Source organism: Enhydra lutris, unplaced genomic scaffold (genome assembly GCF_002288905.1).
Source record: "Enhydra lutris kenyoni isolate GAN:26980312 unplaced genomic scaffold, ASM228890v2 scaffoldscaffold6, whole genome shotgun sequence".
Lineage (NCBI taxonomy): Eukaryota > Metazoa > Chordata > Mammalia > Carnivora > Mustelidae > Enhydra > Enhydra lutris.
This window is the reverse complement of record NW_019154090.1, coordinates 30,590,101-30,614,018: the sequence shown is the minus strand read 5'-3', so window position 1 is coordinate 30,614,018 and position 23,918 is coordinate 30,590,101. Positions and strand designations below refer to the sequence as shown.

General features: G+C 46.3%; 1 protein-coding gene across 1 annotated transcript; it reads right to left on the bottom strand.

Moving 5' to 3' along the window:
• Positions 1–7,603: 7,603 nt before the first annotated feature.
• Positions 7,604–8,140, bottom strand: LOC111141745 (prion like protein doppel). Its single transcript, XM_022494538.1, has one exon. The coding sequence runs from the start codon at positions 8,138–8,140 to the stop codon at positions 7,604–7,606; it is 537 nt and encodes a 178-aa protein (XP_022350246.1).
• Positions 8,141–23,918: the final 15,778 nt, after the last annotated feature.

Below are 23,918 nucleotides of genomic sequence, written 5' to 3'. Positions count from 1 at the left end.
CCCAGGCAGGGCAGGACAGGGCTGTGAAGCTCAGGAAATTCTGTAGCAACACTTTGGAGACAGCAGAAGGAGGACCCTGAGACTTGAGAAGAGGCGCTTGTTTAAAAAAAAAAAAAAAAGGCATTACTTCAGCGCCATCTGTGTGCCAAGACCTGGGTTAGGTGTTATTGGTCTAGAGCTCATCAAGGCAGAGTAAGACTCAAAGACGGTTTCAGCCTGATCGCTCTGCGCTCCCACACCTGCTCTATCTGCTTGCATGGGTCTAGCAGACCCCAGCCAGCTCAAAGGTCTGCTCCTTACACGCTTCCTTTGACCTTTGCAACTCTGCTGTCCAGGGGCCCTTGCCCCCCGCTACCCGCCCTGCAGGTCAGCTGAAGGCCTAGAGAGCTGTTTGCCTTGCTGCCCTGGCTGGTGCTCAGAGATCTTCCACACCCTTCTCTCAGGTGCAGTCCCCCTCATGCCCCACATCAAACGGATTCTAACAACACCTTGGAACGAAGGCAGAGACTCTGTTCAGCCACTCGTGTCTGGTCAGAGCCAACAAAGAGCCTGGGCCTTCCCAGGGGCCCAGGGACAGGGACTTGTCCATCTTTTGTCCCCTGGCTTGGTCAGCACCCCTGAGATACCCAGGTGGTGCCCAGTCTGGCCACTGGCCACAGATGTCACATGTGTAACCAGCAGAGAACTCCCTGCGCTCAGGGACCAGTGGCCTAACTCATCCTGCTTACATGTGACTGGAATCCTGGTGGCTCTGGGCAGCCTTGGTGGGGACAAGTGGGAGGAGCCAACTGAAGAATGGAGTGATGACTCAGAATGGTTAGTCTACCCGCTTTAGTGAATGTTTGGCCGGAAGTGGGCAAACGGTACACATCAGATCTCCCCCCAGTTCCCAGAGAGCTGGTATACCAGCAGGTGTGTGTGTGTGTGTGTGTGTGTGTGTGTGTGTGTGTGTGCGCATCAACACTCCAACAGTAGGGCTTTCTTGCCCAGCAATAGAGATCCAGCACAGGGTAGATCAACACACAGTAGGAACTCAAAAAATGTTGGTAAGATGAAGGCCTGGATTCAACCACAAAACACCCAAGATGAGGCACATTAGCTAAAATGTGGAATGTTAAGTTAGGAGCCAAGATAGTGCCCAGAGGAAAAAGTATCTGTAATTCTAGGTAAAAGCCATCTACAGAGGCAAAGGCCCAATGGCCTTGAAATATAGATGGGAAGACTCCCGAGACAGGGTCAGGTCCTGCCCTGAGTGAGTCTGACAGCTGGACTTCTGGAAACATCAAACTGCACAGGCCAGTGCTCCACTGAGTTTAAAATTCCGGGAGGAAATTTTTAGAATCTGTTCTTGTGACAGGGAGCCTGAAAAGTCTTTTAACTTTGGGTGGGTGGAGGTCCTTCCACCCTTTGGCTATGCCATGTGGGTAAAGATCTGAGGAAAACCCACCAATCCTTTGCCTCCTTCTCCCCTTTGTTTTTTTCCCCCAGGGGAGCAGAGTTGATGGTGGGGTTTTGCTTAGGCACAGGGAGAGATAAAAGACATTTAAGAGATGCTAAAAGGGTTGTGGACACAGTTCCAATGTGAGTCTCTCTCTCTCTGTGTGTGTGTGTGTGTGTGTGTGTGTGTGTGTGTGTGTGTGTGTTTCCCCCGCACCTCCAAGCAATTCTCCAACACCAGCTGGGTGTCCTATAATTCTCTTTTTTCCCAAGTTTTTATTTAAATTCTGGATGTCCTATAATTCAACTCAGTTCTGATACTAGTAATGTCAGACCCCACAGGCTAAGGGCTCAGTCCTCTGAGACTGCCCCCCACCCCCACTCAGACACACATCCCAAGTCTAGGGTGTCACCTGTGTTTCTGACTGGCTGGCTATAGACAGGAGGTTCCAGTAACCCTTCTTGGGCTCAATTAATTTATTAGAGTAGCTCACAAAACTCACAGAAACATTTTATTTAATAGATTGTTGGTTTATCATAAAAGAACATAATTCAGGAATAGACAGAGAGAAAAGATGCATAGGACAAGGTATGGGAAAAGGACACGGAGCCTCCATCCTCTTGGAATGGACAACTCTCCCCAAATCTCCACGTGTTCACCAATGTGGACGCTTCTGGAAGCTTTTTTTTTTTTTTTTATGGAGGCTTCATTACCTGGGTGCAACTGATGACTCATTGGCCATTGGTGATTGGTTCAGCTTCCAGTCCCTCTCCTCTCCCCAGAAATTGGGGGTGGGGGTATGCTGAAAGCTCCAACCCTCTAGTCTTGTTTGGTTCCCCCTGCAACCAGCCCCCATCCTTAGGTGTGCTCCAAGCCACCTCATTAACATAAACTCATGAAGGGACTGGTGATGAATAACAAGACACCCATTTCACCTTTATGGCTGTGAACCCATTTCAGGAGCTGAGGACAAGAGATCGAGTGTTAGGACAAAAGATGCTTCCACTCATCTTATTGCTCAGCAAATTCCAGAGTTTGCAGAGTTGTGAGCTAAGAACCATGTATGAAGATCAAACACATAAAAGAAATGTATTTTGCTCATCTAGATAACTAAATATGTATTTCTTAGAAATCACCATGTTGTGGATACTGTAACTCCGTCATTTTGTTCTTGATCGCTAAGTAGCCCTGAGTCAAAACACCAGTTAAAACAATTAGAAACCCTATTTATGGATTTGGAAATTCAAGTACAACACAGCTGATATGGGAATTGGCTAACCAGGACCCTACCCTGGACCCTTCCCTCTGCTTAGTCCTTGACACTCACTCCCTTTGATGTTGAAGTTTGTTTCTTTTTTCTTTTTTCTTTTTTCTTTTTTTTTTTTATTTGAAGGTTGTTTCTTGAGCCTGGAGGCCTGGGGAAAACACCTCACCCTGTTGAATGCTAATGGCATCTCTGATGAACCCGTGTGTAATTCTCTCTCCCAGGCCCCTGCCCCCTCTCCTGCCTAACCTCTTCTCCCGCCCCTTCCCTCCATCCCAGGAAACCAGCTGTGTTAGGTCTGACCCTCACTTGTTTCTAGCTTCCTCAAGTTCCTCTCTGGCTTTTTGTCAACTTCCTTCCACTCTTGAAAGCTAAGCCCTCTGGAGTTAAAGCAGTATGTATTGTTTAAGAAAGCAGCGCTTTCCCACAAGAAGGTTTCCATTAAAATAAGATCTGGAAATTCCAAGGGCTGTCCAGGTGGGGGTGGAGATAAGAAATTCAGACCAGAGTAGGGGAAGCATCTTGAGGAGGCAGTGACACTTAAGCATTCAAAGACAAGCTCTTTGTGGTGGTGGTGGGGGGTGGGGGGGCGGTCAGCTCTGGACTGGGTGCAGTCACCAGGGAGGTCCCTTGAAAAAGCGAATGGTCACGTACATGGGATATCTTTCCGTCTGAAGCCTCCCACTTGCCAAGGGAGACCGCTGAGTCTGTTGGGTTTGCTTTGAGTGGTCTGGGATGGGCTTGGATATGTCCCGAAGACAGAGTACCTTATTTCCATTTTGCTGGCAATATTAGATTTATTCTCATTGTGCAGGTGTCGGTCATTCTCAGGGACATGGGAGGTTGGTTCCCTTCCCTTCCACTGGGGAAGCTGGGTGCCCAGCTGTAAGGGGTCTGCTGCCAGCCTGAGGATAGGAGAAGGAGGAGTCATGTGCCGGGTGCGAGGGCATGGTCTCGAGGCAGAATGAGAGACACCCCGCCACAGGCACCCAGCTGGGTCTCCCATGGGCTTCTGCTCGTCAACAGCGCTGTCTGAGCTTCCAGCTAGGGCGGCTGGAACTTGTCAGGCGCCTTAGAGTGTCCCTGACTAGCCATATACAACACATGAAGAAAACATGGTGGGTGGAAATGCAAGACCTGACCAAACCGCAAGGTAGGAAGTAGTTCCGGGGGGGGGGGGGCGCCTGACCCCGTGGGCCAGTGCCCCAAGCCCATCACTTGTTATTGGGAAGGGTGAGGTAGAGAGTGTAAGTAGTTCAAGACAAGCTCAGGGCCACCCCCTGGGACGAACGTCGCTAGGACCACAGGATGGAGTTCTAAATGTTACCAAGCGCATCCTAAGTAAGAAGGGGAGTGAAGGCTCCGGGGAGAGGTTGGCTGGCCGCAGGAGCCCTGAAGGGAAGAGCCGGCGGCTACTTGTATGCTGCACCTGATGCGCCTGCTCTGGGGCTTGCCCTCCTGGAGCGCATGCGCAGTGGAATGCGGAGCATTTACTACGGCTTGATAGAGATGGATAAAAAGGAGAGGACTGGACCTCACCCCATGCCTCCCTGACCCTCGGGAAGTGCGGAGTTGTGCACATAACCACCCTCCGAAGCCCCAACATACACTTTCCAGGCTTCTCACCTGGATCTTCTGGGACCCCAAGCCAGGTTTAGGATGGGAGTTACTAACAGTTTGGGGACTTTTCAAATGGTCCTGTGGTCAGAAATTACTGGGGAGGATTTGGGTGGGCTGTGTGTAAAGGGGAGAAGGTGTTCGAGCAGCATTTACAGAACAGGCAGCTTCTTACACTCAAAAGACATAATAAAACCCCTTATAGGTTAGCAACCCCCATGGCAGGTGGGAACGAGCATGGCTCCAGCGATGTGGAAACGTAATATAGTCCCATCCAGAAAAATTTAAGTTATTTTAGTTGAAACCAGTCCACAGAAACAAAAGACACACATTGCAAGGCTGTATGTATGTGGATGTTTATTGTTCGCAGTGGTGAAAAACTGAGGCCCCCTGAAGGTGCATCAACAGAAGTGATGAAATCAACCAGGGTCTGTCTGGTCTGCGGAGTAGTCATTACACAGCAATCAAAAAAGGCAAGTTTGCTAACCAGCTAGCTGTTGAGCTGGAAAGAGTTTCATGACGCAGCATTAAGCCACAGAAGCAAATTGCTGAGGGATAAAAGTGATATGTTCAACAATTATGGTATTTTTAAAAGGAGCAATCAAATTAAAAAAAAAACAAAACAACCAACCCTCCCTTATATACCTAAGCACAGTGAAAACGTGGAGACTACAGATCAGGCAGGAAGGAGGAGTTGGGTTGGGGGAGGCAAGAATTAAAACATCATAAAAAATGAAAAAAGCATCGAATAAAGTTCTGTAAAATAAAGAGAATATTTGAAATATAAAAGCTGATCTATAGTATCATTGCTGATATGTACATTTATATATGCAAATGGAGAAGGCCTAGGAGGTAAGAGGCAGATTGAAAACACTGACTTGATCAGATACCGGGTTGCGGGGGGAATGTGGTGTTCTGGATTTCTATTGTAATTTGAATGTCACTTTTACAACAATTACATTTTCAAAAGTCAGCACTTGGAGGGGACAAGAAAGTGGTAGCTGGTGAAGTTATTCACCTTTAAAACGACCGTTTTGATTCAGGCGCCCCTCACAATGTCTTACACATGGCAGGCACCCAACAACCGTGGCTAAAGTGAAAAACCAGACTCACAAAGCCTTCCCTGGACCTCACCGTTCGTAAACAGCAGCAAGGATGTTCAAGCGCGTGTTAAAATCTTCATGAATAAACTTGACATTTGAATCACCATACACAAATGCCCTTCACACCCCATTTAAATCTGGTTTCTGGAAATGTTAATGAAATGAGAAAAGACAGCAATTACAGAACATGTATTATATCTTGGCCTGTGTTTGCCGAAGAAATGAAGTCATTTTGCTTCTGTGGCTCTGCGTGCCCTTTTGGTTAAACTCAGCAGAGCTGGACTGAAAATTTCAACACCAGCCTACTAGTAAGTTGCTTTTCTTTCTTTTCTTCCTCCCTCTCCCTCCCTCCCTTCCTCCCTTCCTTCCTTTCTCTCTCTCTCTCTTTCTTCCTTCCTTTCTTTCTTTCCCCCCGTCTTTCTTGCTATTGTTTAAAAATTAAAAATAAAAAACTGACATGCAAGAAATAGCCTGTACATGGTCTGTACTTTTATCCTGTGCTCTGCTCAAGAATTCATCAGGACTGTAGAAGCAGATGGTGAGGGCAGTGCTGGCAGCTTGAGGACTAAGGCCTCCTGGCAACCTCCATCCCCCTCTCCTACAGCACTGATCCCCCAGGCCCTTCGGGTAAGGCTACTTGCTATCCTGGGCTGCCCCGCCCCCAAGTCCTCCACTGACTTTCTCTGTTAAAACCTTCCACAAGTATCCTTGAGAAGAACACTGATAGCAGTGGAGACTCAGAACGAGAGGTACCATTATCAACATTCATGTTTTAAAATACTTAGGATACACTGTCTGAGAACACACATCCCTGCCGCCGCCACAGACTCTCTTTATTTTTTAATTTTTTAAAATTTATTTTTATTTTTTTAGATTCTCTTTAAAGGAGAATTGATAATAGTCAGTAACCGGCGAGTCCAAATATGGTTCAACAATTCCTGGGGGTCCCCAAGAGGGACCCCAAGAGGTCCCCACCCCAGAGGGCCTGTGGGGACATCTTAAAGCATTAGACTCATTATTTGTATTTAAGCCATATTTATATTTTGCACTATATATTTAACTAATAAGAGGTAGATACCAAGGACCACATCTCTTGCTGATGGTAAGAGTGAATTCTTTGCTGGGTCTCCCTAAAGATACGGTTTCTCTTGAAACTTTTTGGCAAGGAATTATTTTTTTATAGTGACAAGTGGCTCACAGAAATGACTGCCCCACCCCCAACAGCTGTTAAAAGAACAGCTGGCAATTGGCCAGCAGACCCATGTTAAGGGAGTAGAGTTTAGGATTCTCCCACGCAGGTACAGAAAAAGAGGCACCTAGTGCTAGGGGAACGTTACAAAGCAAATGTGTCATTTAAAAATATTTTCTCAAATCCAGGTGCTATTTCAGAGAGAGGAACAGCAAATACTTATCCTTTTTGTGAAAGAAATCTTTGAGTAGACACATCCCGCTGTGGAAATGGTCTGCTCTGGGAATTTAGCCAGGCAAGATCACCTTACACCATGATTTCTGGCCTTTTCTCTAGCTTTACCTCTATGTTCGTCTTATCCCTTTACTGTGTCTTAGTTTAATTAGAAGAATTAAATACAACCTGCCTGGAGCAAGGTAGCAGGATCCATGGCCATCAGCTCAGGTGGAAATCTGGGTTTGGGTTTAGGTTGGGTGAGCCCTAAAGGAATCACAGGACAGCTCTGGGATTGCAACGAGTGGAAGATCTGGGGTTGGACAAACCAGGATCGCATTCTGGCTCTGCTACTTTCTAGCCTCTTCAACTTTTGGAGCCTCAGTTTCCTTGTCTACACAGTGGGAAGAACCCCTGTCTCTAGGAGGGGTTGGGGATGAGGGGAAGTGTATGGCCCCGTCCCTGGCACGTTCTCTTCTCTGTTCAGCGAACATTTTTCTACTGCAGAATGCGACATGCCAGACACTCCCTGGGGAGCCAAGGAGGCAGGGACTGCCAGGTCACCCTTGGGAGAGCCCACAGGAGTTCGGTACACACACATTTACCCAATACAGACAGATTCCCCAGGGGAGACTTGCCAGTGCGCCTTGAAGGACTGAAGAATCACAGCTCTTGGGTACCTTTGGGACAGACGGGGTTTGGGGCTTAGAGGAGAACTGGGATACCCCAGCCCATGGCTCCCCCTCTCAACCCCGGGGCCAGCCAGCCCTCCTGCAAGCTTATTTCACAATAAACCAAATGAAAACCAGCAGGCAGAGCAGCACAGGCTGGTCCGTGCTGACCCGAAGTCCCGCTCCCCTCTCCAACCAAAAATCGCAGTGCTTGATGGAGCAGAGCTCCCTGATCAGCCGCCACAGGACCCGCTGGTAAAGTTTGTTGTCCTGTTTCTCTCGGGATAGCTCCTCCTGGTTCGCCACCTGGGTGGCGTTGATGCAGCCGCTCACGAACTTCTCCCTGGTCACGTTGGCCTCTGAGCAGCCGTTGTAGTGGATCCCGTCGGGGAACTGCCAGTAGTTGGCCTCGTAGTACCTGTTGCCCTCCGCTCCCAGGTCGACATCCAGCTTCCGGCCTTGCTTGATGAAGGCTCCGGGGCGGGTCTCCGCTGTGCGCGCCTCGGTAACCTGCGAGGTACTGGGCGCGGCCTTCCGGTTCCACTTGATTCGGTGCTTGATGCCTCTGGCCGTGACTTCTGAGAGCTGGCTGAACAGCAGGACGCAGACAATGGCCAACCAGCATCCGCCCAGATGCTTCCTCATTGTGCCAGGATCTGCAGGAGCAAAAACCCAGGCGGTTACCTTCCCCAGGGGGTGAAGGTTGGTGGGGAGGATTCGCGGGCTCCCCTGCCTCCCCCTCCCATGCAGGCGATTTTAAGCAAGGAATGCGTCCTTGCACCGTTCACGTTTTTTCCAAAAGCGGAATAGTTTCACCATGCTCACGTTGCACAGGCTACGTCAATACCCAGGTTCTTGCTTTTGCCTGGAATTACGAGCATTCAGGGTGGAGATCTGATTTTCTCCGATAGATAAGATGCTCCAGCTGGCAATTACAAAGCCTTTGAATATGCATGGGAAAATGAGCGAGTAATGACATAATACACATAGGTTTTCTTTGGTGCACCCAAGTCTTTCCAATCAGAGGATCTCTGGAGGAAAATACGCAGAAGAGTTGAAACAACAGGCTTCTGAGCACAGACTGTATTGTTAATCTTCCCTCTTTATTCTGTAGCTCTAAACTGGCTCTGTCTCTGGCACATTCTGCAGTCCATTCTAAGAAAGTCCCGAAGGGCTTTAGGGTAATGATGGAGAGAGGTGGAAACGTGGTCAGGAGACCCCTGCCTCCTTCTGTGTCAGGGGTCAAGATGTGCTAGAGAGGTGGCTCCCAGTATCACCCTGGGGACAGAGTAACCCCACCGTCTCCCTCACCCAGCACTTACTATGATCAGCCACTGACATTGACTGCTTTAATTCTCACACAGGGTGGGTACATTATTATTTCCCTCGGATGAAAGTTGTCCCGGGGTGGCGGTGCCTGGGTGGCTCCGTTGGTTAAGCATCTGCCTTTGGCTCAGGTCATGATCCCAGAGTCCTGGCATAGAGTCCCGCATAGGGATGCTAGCTCAGTGACGATCTGCTTCTCCCTCTGCCCCTCCTCCCTGCTCACTCTCAAAAAATAAATAAAATCTTAAAAAAAAAAAAAAAAGGTGTCCTGGGATTCAGAGTGGGGAAGAGATTTGCCCAAGGCTGCACAATAGCGGCTGGCAAACTTGAAACCAGTCTGTCTGACTTGTTCCCATATGACTACTTGCCATATTCCAAGGCCCTTCTGTTCTTCAGGAGGGGATGGTGCCCGAGTTTTGTGCTTTTGACTCTCTGGGCATGAAGGGCAGAACCGACAGGCCCTAAGCTGAGCAAAGAGCAGGCTCCATGAGGAATTTTAGAGGAGACGGGATGCTGGGAAGGATCAGAAGGTCTGGGGGAGCACAGAGGCTCCCAGGTCAAGGAGGTGCCTGGGCACTCGAAGGGCTGCTGATGACATCAGGGATATCCCCCCTTCCCCCAGCCCACCAGTCTGGTTGTTTTATCACATCTGTCTCCTGAAATCACAATAGCTATTGTGGAAATATATTTCCCAAGGTCAACTTTTCAGGGCATTCCTGCACCTGGACCTTGGTCGGCATGGATGAGAAACCCCAGAACCACGGTCAAGCTCTGTCCTAGATGAAGTCCCACTGTGAGCCCATCAGTGCCAGGGCTGAAGAGGGTTCAAAAGTCGGCTTGCTTAGCCCCTAACACCCCTTCCCTGCAGAATTCCCAAAGTGATGGGTCCACCTCTGTTAATATGTTCAATTGCGGTGTGACTCCGGTCCTTAAGTAGGAAAAAAAGCAAAACACAACCTCCGTGCATGTCCAGTGACCTCTGGATGTCTGCAAAGTGGCTTCGGTCGACCTTTCTTTACCTGCAGGCATGGTCTAGTCTCTGGCTCAGGGAGGCCATGAGTGTGTCCAGCAGGACCCTGAGCACCCACCTTACCCCACCACCACCCCCAGTGACCTCAGACCAGCTTTCGCCAAAGAGATCCAAGCACGAAGCCAATGTTCATTTGTCTCTTAAATAGGGGGCCACCTCTCCATGCCATCAACCCATACTCTTTTAGTAGGGGAAATGTTAAATAAGAATAATAACACAAATTACAGGTGTGTCAAGTTAAAAGAAAAACATAAAAGCGTAGTGATCTTGGAAAGTCATCTTCATAGTCAAGGGCTTGAAAGCAAAAAGAAAATCCCAACCAGCTAATCCTAAAGTAGCATTTTATTGCAAGCACCAAAGCCAGTGGTGCAACACCAGGACCGTGTCCCCTGACTCGGGACGCACTCCAGGAGATGGAAGACAGGAAACCGCTGCACGGTTTGCAGTCTGATCAGAAATGCGCGACCCTGACCACAGAAACGGAATCCAGCGCGAACTCGGCCTCCCCACGTACCTTGGGCTCTCTCTGGAAGCTTGCCTCTGGAGCTTCAGCAGCACTGTCCGCCAGCACTGCCCTCCACCTATGTAGGAGCTGTGGGGGAGGGGGCTTTCCGGCAGCTCTCCAAATAGGGCAGCCCTCCTCTCTGGGCAGGACCAATCACAGGTTCCCAAACACTCCTCTGCCTTGAGGAGAGACCTCATCCCTCTTCACAAATAAACACTGTGTGGAGATCTTGATGAAGTTCAGAGAGTTGCCTTTGATTTCACTTTTTTTTTCTTTTATATATGGACGTGTGCATTTACTTATTTACTTCCTACTGACCAGTTTATCACAAAGGACATGACAAAGGAAACAAAGGAACAGCCAGATGAAGAAGTACATTAGGGCACAGGGGGAAAGTTCCAGCTGCAGGCGCGCTCAGGGAGACTGGGGGCACAACCTGCCCTATTGCTCATGAGTTCACCAGCCTGGAAGCTCTCCAGACCCCTCTGTTGCCAGTAACTAGGGACAAGAACCAAATACTCTAACCAAAGATACTCCTATCACCCCTAACAATCAGGAATTTGCAAGGTTTTAGAAGTTGGGTGCTGGACACTGGGGACATTATTATACCAAAATGTCACAGCTGGACAGATGGATGGAGGCATCTGTCCAGAGTCTAGTTAAGTCTGTTTTTAGGACTGGTGTTTTGAGAGGTGCCTCGTAGAACGGAAATGAACAGCGTTAGAAGGAAAACGCTTTCCCATCCGTGTCCACAACAGAAGGTGTTGCTGGTATGTGTGCCGACTGGTACCCACAGACCAGCCTCCACCAGCAAAGGGGCTTTGGCCAGGCAGCCTCTGTGGGAAGGGTTTAGTCCAGAAGAGAGTGAGACAGCAGCTGAGCCATAGGGGGGCCCCCTCCCAGGGGGGACTCTCAGAGAGCAAGGTACCCCACCTTCTTTGGGGAGGTGGAAAAGCAGGTTCATGTTGTCTAGAGGGACACATGTTGTCTAGAGGGACACATGTTGTCTAGAGGGGCAGGCTTGGCTGGCACTTTAGGCTGTTGGGTCACGCAGGAATGCTTGAGATGCTGAATTAGTCCAAGTTCAGGAAGTTTAGATCTATGGACACCCACAGGACAGATGCAGATAGAGATGAAACTGACCTGGTTCAAACATGGTGGGGGCTGGGAGCGAGTTTCCTCGGACAGGTGGGGGTGCGGGGGTAGAGGGTCTGGGGATGGGGTGTTGAGGTGGGAGAGGCAGCTGGAGAACCAGCCTTTCCCGGCAGGAGGGGCTGTGCGTAATTACTCCTTGTACAGAACGGACCTACTCAGGTGTCTCTGTTTCAGTTATTACTGCAATGCGAAATCAAAAGTGAATTCTGGAGGAAAATACGGAGTGAGATTAGCATGTAAATAAATGTGATCTTTATCCTGATTGTGAACCATCGATGTTGGCTGGATTCGCTTCAAAGCCCTTTTGCGAACCAAGCTGAAGTGTTCTCTCCCATAAAGACCAGCAGATGGCGCCACGGGTTCACAAAGACCTCTTACCCTGGAGGTGGGCACTTCCCCCCTCCACCCCCCGCCGCTAACCCCTGCAGGGATTTGGGGCCTCCAGTTGGGCCTTTCTGTCTCCTCTGCCTTTACTTTTAAAATGTATTTTATTTCCTTTTTCTTTTTTAAAGTTTTATTTTCTTCCTAGAATCAGAGTCTTTTGGTCCTGTGAACACATAACACACGCGCACACACTTCAGCAGTGCAAGCTCCCTATAAACTATTTGCAAAATGCAGAAGAAAAGAAACAAAACAAAAAACAAAAACCACCTTCCTATTTCACTATCCAGAGACAAGCATCAGTACAAGGTTCTTAATTAGGGTTGGGGGCGTTTAGAGCTGGAAAGGGCTCCGAATCCTCTAGGAGCTCCTTCACACCATGAAGTCATGGGGCCAGATAGGCTCAAGGTCACCCCACCAGGCAGGCTGTGCTGCCTGCCATCCCCCCCTCACCAGTGCGGGCCCATTGCCCTGTCCTGAACTCTGTGTACTCTCCACCCTGCCTGTCCGCATCTGGTGTGAGCACCACCAGGTCCCTCCACCCCTCTTCTTTCTGTTCTCTTGCCGAGGAGGACTTGGCGCAGAAGGCGGTGGGAGGTTGGTGCAGAGCTGATGAGACTGCAGATTCCTCTTGGCAGTGAACAAAGAGGCACAGAGGAGCATGGAAGACGATGGAAGTGTTCGAGAAGATGGGAGGAACTCTGAAAGCTGCAAACAAGGCAAGAGAACAGCTACCCATCTGCAGAGAGTCCAGAACTCCCCAATTCTGCCTGGTGCCGGCTCCCCGCCTACAAACATGAACAAACAAACAGCCAAGGAATCAGTGAGAGAGCCCCAGTCTCTCCCGGAGCTGAGACACCAGGGCCCGGTGAATCGTGTCTTCTGGCATTGACAGTTACTTGAGGAATAGCACTGATTGTGGATCATCCTTGATCAAACAGAGAGACCGAGACGGATCCCACTGGGCTGGGTGCTCCGTGATGCAAGGGAAGGGATTCCGGAGGATTTTTCTAGAATGAATGAGTGGTAGAAAATTACGTGAATTAAAAAAAAAAAAAAAAAAATTGGCCGGGAAAAGCTGAGGTCTAGCATGCCTGAGTGGGTCGTTGTTCTATCAGTTCCTACTTTGATGAGATCTGGGAACTCTGGATAGCATTTATAAATACAGTGGACATTAAGAGACAAGACACCAGGCTGAACTGTTCCCAGAAGGGCGAATGTGTAGGAAGATCACCCACTGTTTCTTGGCTTCCTGAAGATTTATCGAGTGTCAGTCATGTGTTTTGACCATGCTATGTCAAAGGAGGGACAGCATAAACTTGGGGAAGGCAGCAAAGGCAGCTCACGGCTCCCCTTAGCTTAGAGAAATAATTGAACTGTGTTTTGGAAAATAATACTAACAAGATAGTTGCGTAGCAGTCTAAACAACTGTACTCAGTTGTTTAATGAAGCCTTCTGTTCACAAGAAGTGGTATCCTGATGGTATAGCATTATGCATTTTTAAAAGCTGAACGCACCCTTGTAACCTGCGACAGAATGAGAAGTCGAACAATGACAGCATGCTCAAAGCCTCTCTGTCTCCCCATTGCATCACTGCCCTCTCGCCTGACTCAGGACACCCTCGCTTACTTTTGCCTGTTGGTATTTCATAGAAACAGAATTATGGAGAAGCTAATCTTTTGTGTCTGTCCTGCCCAAATTGGGTCGTGTAGATTCACCCACAATGTGCGGAGCTGTCGATGGTTCATTCCATCATGAGACAACTCCACGATCATCTTCTCAGTTCCCCTCATGGCGGGCGTGTGGGTGGTTTCCTGTTTGGGGGGTTTCCAGTTTGGGCTGCTGTGAACATTCAGACATGTGCCTCTTGGTGGAATGTGATCACTTTTCTGTTGGCTGTACACTCTCAGGGGGGACTTGCTGGGTCATAGACTATGTTCAGCTTTTATATTCTTAGAATTTGGATTATGGCTTTGAACAAATTTTAAATAGCACCTTCCTCTATAGCTTGCCCACTATTTTCTTAAGCGCAGTGGGGGGGCTCTTCCTTTGGGGGTCCCAGAGCACTGGACATGTAGCTGAATAGTTGCACAGGGCACCCTTGCTGTTCATGTGTTCATTTGAGCTCACAGAAGTCAAAGGACCATGTTCCACTTGCCCCACACATAGCATGGTGCTTAGAATCTAGAAGGAACTGAGTTCCCTTTATCCCTTCTTATCTGCGACTTGGTTGTGCAAGGATCACAGCTGCCAGGGTGGACTGTGTGCCAGGTGGCAGGACCAACCCTCCAAGTCACAGCAGGTCATGATATATAGAGGAAGGAGGAGGAAAGCTAATAGGCATAAAGGCAACAGTTTTAGAATTCATTTTTTTTAAAGATTTTATTTATTTATTGGACAGAGAGAGATCACAAGTAGGCAGAGAGGCAGGCAGAGAGAGAGAGGAGGAAGCAGGCTCCCCAACAAGGAAAGAGCCTGATGTGGGGCTCGATCCCAGGACCCTGGGATCATGATCTGAGCCGAAGGCAGAGGCTTTAACCCTCTGAGCCACCCAGGCACCCCTAGAATTCAATTTTAAAAAAATCAAGGGCAGCATGTGAAGACCTATCATGGCAATTGAAAGTCTGCTGGGGTAAAATTGTCTAGAAGTGGAAAAGGAGGCCCTAGAGGAAGCAAATGCTTCTCTCATTGAAGGGTCATTTCCCCTGCAGTTTGCTGCCCTTTCCTGATCAGACCACAGCAGGTGCCAGGTGCTGGACTGTGTGGAGCTGATGCGGGGGAGGGAGATGTGATGGGAGGGGACGTGTAAGGGTTGGGAGGTGGGGAATCTCGTGGCATACTGGGGACCACTGAAGGGGGTTACTCATCTTGTGTCCCCAAATGTTCGTGGAGTAGGATGTTTGTAAATGAGAAGAGAGAGTGCCACCAAAGCTTTAGGGCATAGGGAATAGGGTGAAGTCTGTGTTTTAAGGTGGTCCAGAAAAGGGCACCCAAGGAAAGGGGAGAAACTCCAGCCTGGAGACCCCAAGAATGGCAGAGAGTGCCAGCCTTGGCCACCATGTCGAAGTTCCTCACTTGGCCGCCCACCACTTTTCTCACTTGTCTCTGATGGTTTTTTAGAAGAATAATTAACTGGATAATATGATGTGCTGTTTGTCCTTTCTCCACAATATGCAAGAAAATGTCCAAAAGGAGAAAGGCCTGCCCCAGGTGAAAGGGGTTAGCTATTGTGGGGGTCCCTGGGTGTCAGAGTCGGCTGAGTGTCTGACTCTTGGTTTTGGTTCAGGTCTTGATCTCAGGGTGGTGGGATCGAGCCCTGAGTCGGGCTCTGCGTTCAGCATGGAGTCTGCTGTCACGTAAGCTGCCCTCTGTCTTAGAGGATAAATGGTGTATTTACCAGACATCATTCCGGCAGGCAGAAGTTCAGCTGCGAACGGGTTTCCATGTTTCCAGGTTTGTGCCAGTGTTGGAAGCACAGAATCCAATAAAAATCCTTTGCCCTGAAATAGTATAAAGGGCAGTAAGCTAAGATCTAAAAGCTTTGCTGACATCTGGGCATGTGTTAACATGTTCGCTACTGGCCTGCCAGAAATACTTATGAAGCATTTACTATTGTGAAGGCCACTAGCAGGAGCTGAAAAGGTTCACGCCAGAGCCTGGGTCTGTGACAGAGAAAGGGGAAGGACTGGAGCATGGTCAAGATAGGTTGTACTGGCTGGAGAAAAGGAGTGTCTGAGCCACGGAGCCAACCAAACTGGAAGATGCAGGCTGAAGTCACTTCTTGGTACCAATGGCTGTAGATCTGGCAGGAAATAGGAATGCAGGAGCTAACATTTTTTAAAAATGCTATTATTGGAAAGAGATGAGGAAGGACACTATATCATACTCAAAGGATCTGTCCAACAAGAAGATCTAACAATTTTAAATGTCTATGCCCCTAACATGGGAGCAGCCAACTATATAAGCCAATTAATAACAAAATCAAAGAAACACATCAACAATAATACAATAATAGTAGGGGACTTTAACACTCCCCTCACTGAAATGGACAGATCATCCAAGCAAAAGATCAACAAGGAAATAAAGGCCTTAAATGACACACTGGACCAGATGGACATCACAGATATATTCAGAACATTTCATCCCAAAGCAACAGAATACACATTCTTCTCTAGTGCACATGGAACATTCTCCAGAATAGATCACATCTTGGGTCCTAAATCAGGTCTCAACCGGTATCAAAAGATTGGGATCATTCCCTGCATATTTTCAGACCACAATGCTCTGAAGCTAGAACTCAATCACAAGAGGAAATTTGGAAAGAACCCAAATACATGGAGACTAAACAGCATCCTTCTAAAGAATGAATGGGTCAACCAGGAAATTAAAGAAGAGTTGAAAAAATTCATGGAAACAAATGATAATGAAAACACAACGGTTCAAAATCTGTGGGACACAACAAAGGCAGTCCTGAGAGGAAAATATATAGCGGTACAAGCCTTTCTCAAGAAACAAGAAAGGTCTCAGGTACACAACCTAACCCTACACCTAAAGGAGCTGGAGAAAGAACAAGAAAGAAACCCTAAACCCAGCAGGAGAAGAGAAATCATAAAGATCAGAGCAGAAATCAATGAAATAGAAACCAAAAAAACAATAGAACAAATCAACGAAACTAGGAGCTGGTTCTTTGAAAGAATTAATAAGATCGATAAACCCCTGGCCAGACTTATCAAAAAGAAAAGAGAAAGGACCCAAATAAATAAAATCATGAATGAAAGAGGAGAGATCACAACTAACATCAAAGAAATACAGACAATTATAAGAACATACTATGAGCAACTCTACGTCAACAAATTTGACAATCTGGAAGAAATGGATGCATTCCTAGAGACATATAAACTACCACAACTGAACCAGGAAGAAATAGAAAGCCTGAACAGACCCATAACCAGTAAGGAGATTGAAACAGTCATCAAAAATCTCCAAACAAACAAAAGCCCAGGGCCAGACGGCTTCCCAGGGGAATTCTACCAAACATTTAAAGAAGAACTAATTCCTATTCTCCTGAAACTGTTCCAAAAAATAGAAATGGAAGGGAAACTTCCAAACTCATTTTATGAGGCCAGCATCACCTTGATCCCAAAACCAGACAAGGATTCCATCAAAAAAGAGAACTACAGACCAATATCCTTGATGAACACAGATGCAAAATTTCTCACCAAAATACTAGCCAATAGGATTCAACAGTACATTAAAAGGATTATTCACCATGACCAAGTGGGATTTATTCCAGGGCTGCAAGGTTGGTTCAACATCTGCAAATCAATCAATGTGATACAACACATTAATAAAAGAAAGAACAAGAACCATATGATACTCTCCATAGATGCTGAAAAAGCATTTGACAAAGTACAGCATCCCTTCCTGATCAAAACTCTTCAAAGTGTAGGGATAGAGGGCACATACCTCAATATTATCGAAGCCATCTATGAAAAACCCACCGCAAATATCATTCTCAATGGAGAAAAACTGAAAGCTTTTCCGCTAAGGTCAGGAACACGGCAGGGATGTCCATTATCACCACTGCTATTCAACATAGTACTAGAAGTCCTAGCCTCAGCAATCAGACAACAAAAGGAAATTAAAGGCATCCAAATCGGCAAAGAAGAAGTCAAACTATCACTCTTTGCAGATGATATGATACTATATGTGGAAAACCCAAAAGACTCCACTCCAAAACTGCTAGAACTTGTACAGGAATTCAGTAAAGTGTCAGGATATAAAATCAATGCCCAGAAATCAGTTGCATTTCTCTACACCAACAACAAGACAGAAGAAAGAGAAATTAAGGAGTCAATCCCATTTACAATTGCACCCAAAACTATAAGATACCTAGGAATAAACCTAACCAAAGAGACTAAGAATCTATACACAGAAAACTATAAAGTACTCATGAAAAAAATTGAGGAAGACACAAAGAAATGGAAAAATGTTCCATGCTCCTGGATTGGAAGAATAAATATTGTGAAAATGTCTATGCTACCTAAAGCAATCTACACATTTAATGCAATTCCTATCAAAGTACCATCCATTATTTTCAAAGAAATGGAACAAATAATCCTAAAATTTATATGGAACCAGAAAAGACCTCAAATAGCCAAAGGAATATTGAAAAAGAAAGCCAAAGTTGGTGGCATCACAATTCTGGACTTCAAGTTCTATTACAAAGCTGTCATCATCAAGACAGCATGCTACTGGCACAAAAACAGACACATAGATCAATGGAACAGAATAGAGAGCCCAGAAATAGACCCTCAACTCTATGGTCAACTAATCTTCGACAAAGCAGGAAAGAATGTCCAATGGGAAAAAGACAGCCTCTTCAATAAATGGTGTTGGGAAAATTGGACAGCCACATGCAGAAAAATGAAATTGGATCATTTCCTTACACCTCACACGAAAATAGACTCAAAATGGATGAAGGACCTCAATGTGAGGAAGGAATCCATCAAAATCCTTGAGGGGGTGCCTGGGTGGCTCAGTGGGTTAAAGCCTCTGCCTTCGGCTCAGGTCATGATCCCAGTCCTGGGATCGAGCCCTGCATCAGGCTCTCTGCTCAGCGGGGAGCCTGCTTCCTCCTCTCTCTCTGCTTGCCTCTCTGCCTACTTGTGATCTCTGTCTCTCAAATAAATAAATAAAATCTTAAAAAAAAAAATCCTTGAGGAGAACACAGGCAGCAACCTCTTCGACCTCAGCCGCAGCAACATCTTCCTAGGAACATCGCCAAAGGCAAGGGAAGCAAGGGCAAAAATGAACTATTGGGATTTTATCAAGATCAAAAGCTTTTGCACAGCAAAGGAAACAGTTAACAAAACCAAAAGACAACTGACAGAATGGGAGAAGATATTTGCAAATGACATATCAGATAAAGGGCTAGTGTCCAAAATCTATAAAGAACTTAGCAAACTCAACACCCAAAGAACAAATAACCCAATCAAGAAATGGGCAGAAGACATGAACAGACATTTCTGCAAAGAAGACATCCAGATGGCCAACAGACACATGAAAAAGTGCTCCATATCACTCGGCATCAGGGAAATACAAATCAAAACCACAATGAGATATCACCTCACACCAGTCAGAATGGCTAAAATTAACAAGTCAGGAAATGACAGATGCTGGCGAGGATGCGGAGAAAGGGGAACCCTCCTACACTGTTGGTGGGAATGCAAGCTGGTGCAACCACTCTGGAAAACAGCATGGAGGTTCCTCAAAATGTTGAAAATAGAACTACCCTATGACCCAGCAATTGCACTGCTGGGTATTTACCCTAAAGATACAAACGTAGTGATCCGAAGGGGCATGTGCACCCGAATGTTTATAGCAGCAATGTCTACAATAGCCAAACTATGGAAAGAACCTAGATGTCCATCAACAGACGAATGGATAAAGAAGATGTGGTATATATATACAATGGAATACTATGCAGCCATCAAAAGAAATGAAATCTTGCCATTTGTGACGACGTGGATGGAACTAGAGGGCATCATGCTTAGCGAAATAAGTCAGTCGGAGAAAGACAACTATCATATGATCTCCCTGATATGAGGGAGAGGAGATGCAACATGGGGGGTTAAGGGGATAGGAGAAGAGTAAATGAAACAAGATGGGATTGGGAGGGAGACAAACCATAAGTGACTCTTAATCTCACAAAACAAACTGAGGGTTGATGGGGGGAGGGGGGTTGGGAGAGTGGGGGTGGGGTTATGGACATTGGGGAGGGTATGTGCTATGGTGAGCGCTGTGAAGTGTGTAAACCTGGCGATTCACAGACCTGTACCCCTGGGGATAAAAATATATTATATGTTTATAAAAAAATAAAATTAAAAAAATGCTATTATTGGAGTATAATGTGCAGAAAAGTGCACAACTCAATAAATGTTCACAAACGGAACAATGTTATGTAACCAGCAGGATATTCCAAACCCTCATGGCTCCCCCTGCCTGAAGGGGAGGGTCTTGACTTGTCTTGACTTCTAATGACCAGGCTGGTTTCACTCACTTCTGTATTTTATACAAATGAAATCATGCCATGTGTGGTTGTTTGTGGCTGGCTTCTTTCGTTCCCCATTGTGTTTGTGAGATTTCTAAGTACTGTTGCCTGGAGGCGTTATTTTTCACTTCTCATTCCTGCATGATAGATAGTTGTATAAATAGACCATAATTTATTTACCTATTTACCTCTCGATGGACACTGGGGTATTCTCTGTTTGAGACTATTATGAATGCAGTTGCTCTAAAAATTCGCCTGTACCTCTGGTGGTGAGTATAAGCTCTCATTTTTGTTGGGCAGATGCTCAGGAGTGGAGATGCTGTGCTGTGGGCTAGGTGTCCACTCAGCTTTAGTAGAAACTGGCAGTTCCCCAGAGTTGTTCAACCAACGTAGATTCAGCTGTGGAAGAGGGCTCTAGTGTTCTCCAGGCACCTGCTGCATGGTGGCCCTTCGATTGGACACTCCTTTTAATTTTTAAATAAACTGTGACAACAGTTGGGTGACCAGCTGTCTCAGTTTGCCAAGGATTAAGGGGCTCCCAGGGCATAGGATTTTTCAGTGTTAACTGGGGAAGTATGGGCCGAGCCAGGACAAAGTGGTCACCTTCCTTCAGATGTGTCGGGATAGCAGATCTTGAAATATTCCTTACACTTACCATCATGAAATTTTGGTCGTTATTAGGTCCACCAGTAGATCTTATTTAGCAAGTCTGGAAAAAAAAAAAAAAAACCTTTTAATTTAATCAGGACTATATTTCAGCATCATTGGTTTCCTCTGTGACCTCTGTATTTTTACTTTATGTATTTAAAAACATTAATCCGTGCAGCGTCCATAGGTTTTGCAAGACTCACAGAAGGATCCATGGGAGGGATAAAGGTTTCAGTTGGGTCTTAATGTGTAAATAGGAATTTGTGTGAAGAGTGGAGAGAGGGAAGGGAAGATATTCTAGGTGGAGGGAGCAGCATGAGAAAAGGGGACAATAAGGCAAGGAATTGTGCTGCATTTGAATACACCTTATAAAATTAGGCTTGGGAAAATGATGGTTGTAAGCTGGTGTTGGTGATCATGAAACAGTCTGTTGGCTCAGTGTTTGTGGTGGTATGTACAAGGCAGGGATTATCAGAGTATAGAGGAGGTAGTGATCTTGAGCTGGAAGTCTGTAGGGATGACTTCCTGGGAGGAAGAGCATGAACCCAGTTCTTGAAGGGACATGAAGATGGCTGGGGGTAGCATCCTATTAGAGGTACACAAATGGAAGACTGGCTTGCCATCAAGAGGGTTGGAATCGGGGAAGGGATCAAGGGGGACAATTGACATCTTTGGTGTTCTGTTGGATTTCTTTCAAAACCCTTTCTGCCCTGCAGGTTTTCCCTCGTGACTCATCTTTATGGTTCAGAGGAAGGGCTAATACTTCCTGAACAATGCATGGATGTCCTTGATGTCAAGGGATGGCTGGGTCCTCTTTCCCTTCACTTTAGCTGCCATAAGGAAGGACTTCAGATTTTCCAAATGGACACAAACCAATGTCCCTCTTCCATCTTTTCGGATTTCCTGACCCCAAGTGGAAGTGACACATAGGTGTGCAATGACTCACAGAAAAGAAGGAAAAGGGAGGGAAAACCAAATGGAAGGGGAACCAATGGAAGGAAAACCAAAACATCACATGTGTGATTCAGATGGACTATCTGGTTCATAAAGGCTCCAGAGAGGCCTCTGAACTGTCCAAGCAGGTCAAGGTAAGTAAGATAGGGAAGTAATGTGGATGTTCAGAAGCTAAGGTTCACATGAGAGCTTTCATTTCTCAAAACCTAGTCTTGCTGAAGAGTTAGCACACAGCATGGAAAGGCACATCCTTACTCACCTGCATAACTTCCCTTTGAAGTGGAGAAGGATTAGTGGGGGCTGTCTCCACTGGGCAGATGCAAAAGTCAGGAAAAAAGTTTCCATTCGGTGGAAGCAAGGTTTTGAAATAGTCTGTATGGGGAGTCAGCTGTAATCTGGTAGAAAAGGCAGTCACTAGGCTCATTGCAAAAGCCGGTGTGTGAAGCAATTCCCCAGGTCCCTTACTCATTGACTGACTGATTCATTCATTCATTCATTCATTCATCAAAGACCATGGCTTTTTCTTGAGGAAAATTTAGTATTTACCACTAAGTAGAGTTGTCCATGCACGGTATCAGCAGGTCTTTTAGGGTAATATATCAAGGAGAGGAAAACAGGTTATAAACTCAAGCACTCTGTGGCTAAATATCGCTGGGCTCACTTTTTTTTTTTTTTAATTTTGGAAGGGTAGTTTTTTTTTTTTTTAAATAAAAAAGCTCCTTCTTCCATGAACACTTTCTGGTACTTCATTAGGACACTACTGTTCAAAAGGTCTTAGCCAAATAATTCCCAAACAAAATACCCCAAGGTTGTTTTCAGGCCACTGGTAACGAAGCTGTATGCAGAACACTGGCCTCTGTGCTCGCCTTGGTGAAGGCCAAGAAGATTATATGACATTTTTCAGCTTTCGATGATGAAGGCTTTGATTTCATGGCCAGAAAAGGCTTCAGGCCAAATATTTATAAGCATGGTGGACCCAAGGCCATTAGTGCTTCTGTACAGACTGTTTTCTGGAACACCTGTGAGAAAAATGAGTGGGCTGAAATGTTATTAGATTAAATCTCAAAAAAGTGTCTAACCTGCCCCCTACTGCATTTTTTATTGCGTGTGTGTGTGTGTGTGTGTGTGTGGTAGTAAAGTTTATTGAGCGATAGTATAAAGCTCCCAAAGAGAGAGGAGACCCGAGAGGGTTGCCCAAACCACTTCTTAGGCAAGTAATTTGTGCTTAAAAAACAAATCTAGGGGTGCCTGGGTGGCTCAGTGGGTTAAAGCCTCTGCCTTTGGCTCAGGTCATGATCCCAGGGTCCTGGGATCGAGCCCCGCATCGGGCTCTCTGCTCGGCAGGGAGCCTGCCTCCCCCTCTCTCTGTGCCTGCCTCTCTGCCTACTTGTGATTTCTGTCTGTCAAATAAATAAATAAAATCTTAAAAAAAAAACCTAAAGAAAAACAGCTTCATTGAGATGTAACTCATGTACCATATAATTCGTCATTTCACAGTGTAAATTCAGTGATATTCAGCACAGAGCTGTTCATCAAGTACCTCTATCTAATTCTAGAATATTTTCTATCAAAGCAGAGAGAAAACCCGTACCCATCAGCTCTCCCTTCTCAATTCCCCAGCTCTCTCCAACCCCCGGCAACCAATAATCTACTTTCTGTCCCTATAGATTTGCCTATTCCAGAATCATACAATAAAGACAGAAATGGAATCACCATCTTTCCCTTGACATCATGTTTTCAAAGTTCATCCACATGGTAGCATGGATCAGCATTTCATGTAGCCTTTTTATGGTAAATAATATGGTAGGTTCTATACCCTTCACCCTGTAGGATACAAATGCTTTCCCATTTGATAGTGTGGTTTTACTAGGGCAGACTAGGAGGTATGGGATAAAACAATGTTTCTGTTGTCCAGTTACTCTTCAGGTGAGTTTGTCAAAAACAAGATGGCAGCTTTCACTAAGCTTTTCCCATAAGTTGCCCAGACAGACCCAACAGCCCATCCTGGTGTATTCCATGAGTTCATCTCCTGGTGGACTGTGGGGAATGTGGCAGCCTGATCTGGTGGAAATCAGGTGTTTAGTAGAACCACAGTGGACTTCTTCCACGGGTGGCAGGGCAAAATCTTGCTCCTAAAATTCTCAAAGCCAAGAATGGTCTCTGACAGACTTTACGGGGACAAGTCTGGGCTTTATTGCTCCTGTAATCATTCACTCATTCATTATTTTCTTCATTCTTCAAAGGTCTAGAGATGTTTCCTGAAGAAATATTAGCCCTGCTTAATGGCCCTAACGGGCAGCACAAACCCTCCTTCTGGGCCATTCTACAACAGCCTCAGTGTCTGCATGACACTGTGGATATAACAAACCCA

Bases quoted from the DNA above. Each gene is read 5' to 3' on its own strand.
- LOC111141745 (XM_022494538.1), bottom strand. From the start codon at position 8,140: ATGAGGAAGCATCTGGGCGGATGCTGGTTGGCCATTGTCTGCGTCCTG.